The 8,407-nt window shown below is 49.3% G+C and overlaps 1 gene segment (V, D, J or C); it reads left to right on the top strand.

Annotated features, from left to right (window-relative positions):
- The first annotated feature begins 577 nt into the window (after positions 1 to 577).
- Positions 578 to 2,014, top strand: LOC135886367 (Ig heavy chain V region 3-like). The segment is given in 2 exon segments: positions 578 to 617; positions 1,713 to 2,014. Coding segments are annotated over 2 exon segments (342 nt in total).
- Positions 2,015 to 8,407: the final 6,393 nt, after the last annotated feature.

Consider the following 8,407-nt stretch of genomic DNA (forward strand, 5'->3'; position numbering starts at 1 on the left):
ACTCCCCAGTGGCCAGGACCGGGCAGGTCTGTGTTTTGGGAGGGACTGAAGCTCCTCGAATCAGGAGTTCGTTTTTAAACAACAAGGTCTTGGGGAGGGATTTGCATGCGGGTTGCACCCAGTGGGTATAAGGTGACAGGGAGCTGTGTAGGTTGGGAGTGTCGGTTCGGCTGGTGGAGTGGACAGTAACACATCTTCATCACATCTTGGCTGGGATGGGGAGGTCACTGAACTGTGTGACGGCCTTTCCACTCAGTGTAATGTGCCTTAGGACAGGGCTCAACTGAGTCTGTGAATCCCAACCTCCAACAGTGGCTACTGAGAAATGCATTGGGCATCTCCGAGAAACATAAACAGTGCACAGAAGCCAGGGCCGGCCCTAGGCACCAGCGTTCCAAGGATGTGCTTGGGGCAGCACTTTTCAAGGGGCAGCACTCTGGTTTTTTGTTTGTTTGTTTTTTGTTGTTGTTGTTGTTGCTTGTGGCGGGAAAAACCTGGAGCCGGCCCTGAGAGTGACTCGGTAAAAGGGCGCTTCACCGTCTCCAGAGATGACCCCAACAGCCTGTTGTACCTGCAGATGAGCAGCCTGAAGCCCAAGGACACTGCCCAGTATCACTGTGCGAGACACACACACACAGGGGAATCCCGACAGGGCTCAAACAAAAACCTGAGCGGCCGAACCGCCATTCTCCCGTGCGCCGCGCGGGGGCAGCACTTCCACAAACAATCCAGCCCTGGGCACAGGAACGGGAGCTACAGACAGAGTGAATAAAAATCAGTCACTAGGCTTCAGAGCTCAATATCCATCTATGATCATGTGTCCATAAAAACTGGGGCTTCTTGAATATTCACATGTTTGAATGTGGCCCTTATCAGACACCAAAGTAAAAATGCACAGCGCAGAAGAGGAGTATTTGGGGAATCAATTCTCAAGGTGTGATAATTTAGGACTTGGATTTCAAAGGTGCCTAAATGCGCTGGCGTCAAAATCCCCATTGCGATTTTTGGGCACTAATGCTCTCAACTTCCTTTGAAAAATCACCCCATGGCACTATAGATCTAACACACTCTTGAAAGGAGACATCAGGTTCCAAACTCCTCTGGCCTCAATACAGACACAGATGTTCACATGATACTGTCCTGATCGCTATTCGAATAGTCTTCACTGTAAGGGTCTGATCCAAACTCTGCTAACGCCAGTGGTGGATCTTTCCCTTCCCTTCAGTAGACTGTAGCTCAGCCCTTACATCCGGAGGGGTAGGAGGGATTTCAAGGGACCTCTTTGTGCACCAGTCTGGTCTGGATTGCCCCGCTCTCGCTGGGCGCTGCCCAGACACAGTGTTAGCACCAGTCCGACTCCCTCTATAGAGCCCCACACCAAATAACTCTGATCATTCAGGGAAAGGGGTTGTGTCTCTCCTATAAGCAGCGGGATATGCAAATAAGGGAGACAGTTTCCTGTTTAAATCTGTCCTTCTCTTTCCCAGGCTGCACCCGGAGAGATAATCCGCAGCCCCCTGAGTCTGTGCAGTTACCAACCAGTCCCCTGAGAAGTTTCCCCTCCAAAACAGGGGAAATGAGACTTTGGTTTCATTTAGTTTTCATTTTTGCAGCTTTGGAAGGTATTTTTGTCTCCTGAGTAATTTGCACAGTCAGATGAATGTTATACTATCGCTCTTTTTATGTGATTTGTATTGTGTCTTTCTTCCCAGGTGCCCGGTCGCAGGGGTTGGTGGAGTCCGGAGGGGCTGTGAAAAAGCCCGGAGACTCTCTCCGCCTCTCCTGCAAAGCCTCCGGGTTCACATTCAGCAGCTACGATATGAATTGGGTCCGCCAGGCTCCTGGGAAGGGACTGGAGTGGGTGTCATTCATCGGCAGCAGAGGGCGAAATATCTACTACTTCGACGCAGTCAAAGGACGATTCACCATCTCCAGGGACAACTCCAACAACCTGCTGAATCTGCAAATTTGCGGCCTGAAGCCCGAGGACACCGCCCAGTATCACTGCGGGTGAAGCACAGTGAGGGGAAGCCGGTCTGAGCCAAGACAAAAACCTCTCCCTGCAATAATTAGAGAAGCGGGTTGGGGGCGCCCAAGACCTGTAAGTGAAAATGAGATCAGTTATGGGAAGAGGTCTAGCAACAACAACCCCTTTTTATTCTTATCATTATTCCTCTTTTTTTTATTATTATTTTAGTGAAGATCAAAGAGTTTACACAAGTTCCCACAAAGGACAGAAAAAATATCTGGGGCTCTTCCTCTTTCTTTCCTCTGCCGGGGACAAATTCTGAGCCCACTCACAGTGTCCTGGACAGTTACAGAGTCAGAGACCTAAAGGGCGGAAAGGAGCAGGATGACAAACTAGTCCAACCTCCTGCATAATACAGGCCATAGAGCCTCAACCGGATTCATTCCGGTTCCGTCTAGTGCCCTCTTCAATTCACCGGGCTGGGATTCTGCTCAGTATCACCACTGTCAGTGTCAGTGACACACTCCAGTAGAAAAACACCGCTCACTCAGCTTTTGGCACTAGAACCCACCGTTTGTTTGTTTGCTCGCTTTTGTTTGTTTGTTTCTTTGTTTCTTTGTCTGGTTAGTTGAATACTTTTTCCACCAATGGTGGCTCTTCTAGCACAAGGAGCATTTTCCTAGGAGAAAAAAAATTCTGGGTTAAATCAATAAAGAAATAACCCCCCAAAATATTCATGTTCTGGTTTTAATAATAACACAAAATGGGGGGGAATCCGTGAGAGACAGGGGGGGTGGGGTGCAGGGTCCTCTTCTCCGGTCCAGCAAGGGGGGCAGCAATGAAAAAACAGCACAGCACAGCCTTGGGGACAAGCCTGAAAAAGGGCAGTGGAGATTGGAAAACATGGTTTTTAACTCTGTACCTACACAACCTGCTCATTTGCACATAGAAAAGCTGCAGGTGCACTTTGACTACGCCTCGCCAGTAATGTCTCAGGGTTAAACTTCAGTGCTGGGTCCCTCAGACTCCTGGGAAGCGTCTGGAGTGGGTCTCCAGGGCGGAGTAGACAGGAAAGAGTTCACACTACACCGATTCGGTGAAAGGGCGATTCGTTGTCTCCCAAGACAATCCCAACAACTGGCTGTATTTACAAACGAGCAGCCGGAGACCCGAGGACACAGTCCATGTCACTATGTGAGAGACTGGATCACAGGGACAAAGCCCGTCACCAAAACCAACGGTGGGTTCACACCGTGTTTGGCTTTTAAAATGGCCAAATCTAAGAAAAGCCAGGAATTAACCCCAATAGTCAACGTTATGTCAATGGGGCCGATGTGTGCTCAGTTTTATTTTACAGAACGGAGAAGATGAAATAGTTAGAATTTGACTGAACATGCGGAGGACTGTATAAAATCCTTTCATGTTCTATATTCCGTTATTACTGGCAGGAACCATTGGACTGGCAGTACCAGGGTAGGAAATATAAGCAGTAACGAAGCACGTAAAGTTGACTGACAAACGCCCCTGAGGAATGTTATCATTGTTGAAGATGTAACCCTTCTGACCATCTGAGTTGGCAGCAACAAGGGCCGGGTTCTGTATCTATGGGTTCCGTTTCAATAACGCAATGCAAAACCGGCTCGAGCCCCCACCCAGTGACCTGGGACAATTATATACTACCCCCTGGGCACCTCTAAGAGGCAATACTTCCCCTCTTGCAAGCACGGAGTCTGAGTGTAGCAGAAAATGTTTAATAACATGAGGTAAACGACATCAGCATTAAATTGGAAAAACACCACAAACAGGATTCGTAACACAAACCATGAGCAAAAGACCCACCCCAGCAAATTGGGCCATGTCCTTTCCCTTTGGTTCTTGAATCTAGCAACCCCAAAATCACCCAGAGTCCCCAAAGTCCAACACCCCAAAAGTCTCTTGAGTCCAGCAACCCAAGAATCCCAAAAGTCCAGCAACCCAAAGTCCCCAAAGTCCAACAACCCAAAAGTCTCTGCCCCTGGTCAGTGCCGCCCCAGAGTTCAAAAGTTTATCTGTAGGGTTTTACCCCCCCAGCCTGGGTGGAAATGGGGGGGGGGAAGGGGGCACGCAGGGTGTTAAGGGGCACCTTACATAGTCCGAGGCCAACTGCCCACCTCTCCGTGGGGTTCCGCTGCAGCCTTCACCACAAGCTGCTCCACTCCACCAGCTGTCCTGTGAGCTGCTCCTGCCGCCCCACAAACTGTTCCGCTCTACCAGCCGCTCCACTCCGCTCTGCTCCTCCATCTGTCCCACAAACTGTGCTGCTCACCATTGCGTGGGCTGCAAACTGCTCCGCTCCGCCAGCCACTTAGCAATATAGCTTCAGGCTCCCCCAGTGGTTAACACAGCACTCAGTGATCTCAGCTCTTTAGTGATTTCAGCTTGTAGTAAGGGAGCCCCAGTGCTGGTACACCATTGATCCAAAGTGAATTCCACACAGCAGTCTATAACTAGACTCTCAATAGAATCAAAACTAGCTCTGTTATTCAACAGTGGAAAGAGAAGGTAGGGCAATTGGTGTTTCAGGCCCTCAAAGGGGGGGGGGTGGCTATACCATCTGTCATAACTATAAAGGGAAGGGTGACAGCTCTCCTGTGTACAGTGCTATGGAATCCCTCCTAGTCAGAGACTCTAAAATCCTTTTACCTGTAAAGGGTTAAGAAGCTCGGGTAACCTGGCTGACACCTGACCCAGAGGACCAATAAGGGGACAAGATACTTTCAAATCTTGGGGGGGGAAAGGCTTTTGTGTGTGTCCTTTGTTTAAGGGGTTGTTCGCTCTTGGGACTGAGAGGGACCAGACATCAATCCAGGTTCTCCCCATCTTTCTAAACAAGTCTCTCTTATTTCAAAATTGTAAGTAAAAGCCAGGCAAGGCGTCTTAGATTTACTTTGTTTTCTCAACTTGTAAATGTACCTTTTACCAGAGTGCTTATCTTGTTTTGCTATACTTTGAACCTAAGACAGAGGGGATTCCTCTGAGCTCTTTAAGTTTGATTACCCTGTAAAGTTATTTTCCATACTGATTTTGCAGAGATGATTTTTACCTTTTGCTTTAATTAAAAGCCTTCTTTTTAAGAACCTGATTGATTTCTCCTTGTTTTAAGATCCAAAGGGGGTTTGGATCTGTATTCACCAGGAGTTGGTGAAAGGAAGGAGGGGGGAAGGGTCAATCTCTCCTTGTTAAGATCCAAGCAGTTTGGATCTGTATTCACCAGGGAATTGGTGAAAGGTTTCTCAAGGCTTCCCAGGGAGGGAATCCATCGAGAATGGTGGCAGCGGGACCAGAGCTAAGCTGGTAGATAAGCTTAGCAGTTTTCATGCAGGCCCCTACATTTGTACCCTAAAGTTCAAAGTAGGGATACAGCCTTGACATGGTGGCACAGCGGTGGGATCGTTTTAAACCCAAAAGCCAGTAAGAGATTTTTTTTTCCTTCTAGCTGCTTGGAGAGCAGAGCTGAAGGTAGATGCATATCTTATCTCTCCTTGCCTGAAGGCAGAGGTGTTAAGTTTTTTTTAACAAGGTCCTTTGTTAAGAGAAAGGTTCAATCAGTGAGCAAACTTTGATCTGGTAAAGGTAATTTACAATCTGAATTGTGTTTTTTTTTCTTTTTACATCCTCGGGAGTAGCTTGTTAGAAAGTCTCTGTTAACTCAGCAGCACTCAGCAGGAGCCTGAGCTAAATACATCCCAGTTTCAGTCAACTGCAGAGGGTGAGACCCAGCACAAGAAAACCAGGAAAATGACTACCAAAGAAGAAAAAGCTAAAGAGGAGGCCCACAAGAGAGCTATGGAGCTGAAAGAAAAAGAGATAGAGCTGAGAGACAGAGAAGAGAAAGCCAAAGAGGGGGCCCACAAGAGAGAGATGGAGCTGGAGAAAGCCAAAGAGGGGGCCCACAAGAGAGAGATGGAGCTGAGAGACAGAGAAGAAAAAGCCAAACAGGAGGCCCATGAAAGAGAGGAGAAAGCCAAAGAGGAGGCCCACAAGAGAGAGATGGAGCTGGAAAAAGCCAAAGAGGAGGCGAGAGAAAAAGAAAGGAAGCATGAACTGGAAGCAGCAAGTGCTAAGCAGGATGCATCAGCCAATCCTAACAATTCCTCTCCAAGTACCACTTCCCATCCCAGGAAATTCCCCACCTACAAGGCAGGCGATGATACTGAGGCCTTCTTAGAAAATTTTGAAAGGGCCTGCCTTGGATACGACATCCCTCCAACCCAGTACATGGTAGAGCTGAGGCCGCAGCTCAGTGGACCCTTAGCAGAAGTGGCGGCGGAAATGCCTAAGGAACACATGAACAGTTATGAACTTTTTAAAAACAAGGCCAGACTCAGAATGGGGCTAACACCCGAGCATGCCCGTCGGCGGTTCAGAGCCCTAAGATGGAAACCAGATGTGTCATTTACCCGGCATGCCTACCACATTGACAAAAATTGTGATGCCTGGGTATCAGGAGCAAATGTTAAATCTCTGGAAGATCTGGTTTCCCTAGTAAAAATGGAGCAGTTTTTAGAGGGTGTTCCTGAGGAAATAGAAAGGTACATCCTAGATGGGAAGCCCAAAACTGTAACCGAGGCGGGGGAGATTGGAGCCAAATGGGTGGAGGTGACAGAAAAGAAAAAAGCTAGTAGCAGTTGGAGCGAATATCAGAAGGGGCAAGCCGAAACAAAACCTTATCACCGGGGACAACCCAAGGCCCCACCCACATCCCAAGGGAAACCCCAGACGCCTTCTCACCCCACCACACCAGTCTCCATCAACCAACATCGCCCCGTGATACCTTAGCAGGGCGATGTTTTAAATGTAATGAACTGGGGCATATAAAGGCTCACTGCCCCAAGAACCCCAACCGATTACAGTTCATTACACCCCAATCACACCAAAGAACCCCAGACCCAGATGCCTCTCTCATACCCTCGGAGCGAAGGGAAACCTTGAGAGTGGGCGGAAAGAAGGTTATCGCTTGGAGGGACACTGGGGCACAAGTGTCAACTATCCACCAATCCCTAGTGGACCCCAAACTCATCAACCCGAAGGCTACAGTGACAATTCAACCCTTCGTGTCACAGTCTGTAACCTTGCCTACAGCCAAGTTGCATGTCCAGTACAAGGGCTGGTCAGGAATGTGGACTTTTGCAGTCTATGACAATTATCCCATTCCCATGCTACTGGGGGAAGACTTGGCTAACCATGTGAAGCTAGCCAAGAGGGTGGGAATAGTCACCCGCAGCCAGGCTAAGCAAGCTTTCACCCCCATCCCTGTTCCTGAGCCGTCCACCAGGACCCCGTCTGTGTTACCGGAGACCCAAACACAGGTGGTGGAACCGGATCCCCTGCCAACGACTGCAACAGCCGTAGTGGATCCAATCCCAGAGACCCAGCCAAAGCCAGTCCCAGAACCGGAACTGGCAACGCAACCAGCACCAGAACCATTGCCAGCACTGAGTCCAGCGCTTGCAACCCCGTCTACAACTCCAATGCCAGAGGACACCAGCGAGCCTAAACTGGCGGAAGCAGCAGATAACCCTACCCAAGAGGCTCAGCCAGAGCCTGAAATACCACATAGTGCACCAGCGGACAGCGGTTCACAATCAATGGAAAAAGCCCCAGCACCTGCATCGCTTCCAGAGGGACCAAGCCCCAGTCCACAGTCCAAGGAGGAACTGATGTCTCCAGCATCAAGGGAACAGTTCCAGGCCGAGCAGGAAGCAGATGACAGCCTTCAAAAAGCTTGGGCAGCGGCACGGAGCACCCCACCGCCTCTCAGCTCTTCTAACCGATCCCGGTTTGTTGTAGAAAAAGGACTTTTATACAAGGAGACTCTTTCTGGTGGGCACCAAGAAGACTGGCATCCTCAAAGACAGCTGGTAGTTCCCACTAAGTATCGGGTAAAACTCTTGAGCTTAGCCCATGATCATCCCAGTGGCCATTCTGGGGTGAACAGAACCAAAGACCGGTTGGGGAAGTCCTTCCACTGGGAGGGAATGGGCAAGGACGTTGCTAATTATGTCCGGTTTTGTGAGGTGTGCCAACGAGTGGGAAAGCCCCAAGACCAGGTTAAAGCCCCTCTCCAGCCACTACCCATAATTGAGGTCCCATTTCCGCGAGTAGCTGTGGATATTCTGGGTCCTTTCCCAAAGAAGACACCCAGAGGAAAGCAGTACGTACTGACTTTCATGGATTTTGCTACCCGATGGCCGGAAGCTGTACCCTTAAGCAACACCAAGGCTAAAAGTGTGTGCCAGGCATTAGCAGACATTTTTGCCAGGGTAGGGTGGCCCTCCGACATACTTACAGATTCAGGAACTAATTTCCTGGCAGGGAACATGAAAAACCTGTGGAAAGCTCATGGGGTGAATCACTTGGTTGCCACCCCTCATCACCATCAAACCAATGGTCTGGTGG

The sequence above is a fragment of the Emys orbicularis genome, chromosome 12 (genome assembly GCF_028017835.1).
Source record: "Emys orbicularis isolate rEmyOrb1 chromosome 12, rEmyOrb1.hap1, whole genome shotgun sequence".
NCBI classification, from domain to species: domain Eukaryota; kingdom Metazoa; phylum Chordata; order Testudines; family Emydidae; genus Emys; species Emys orbicularis.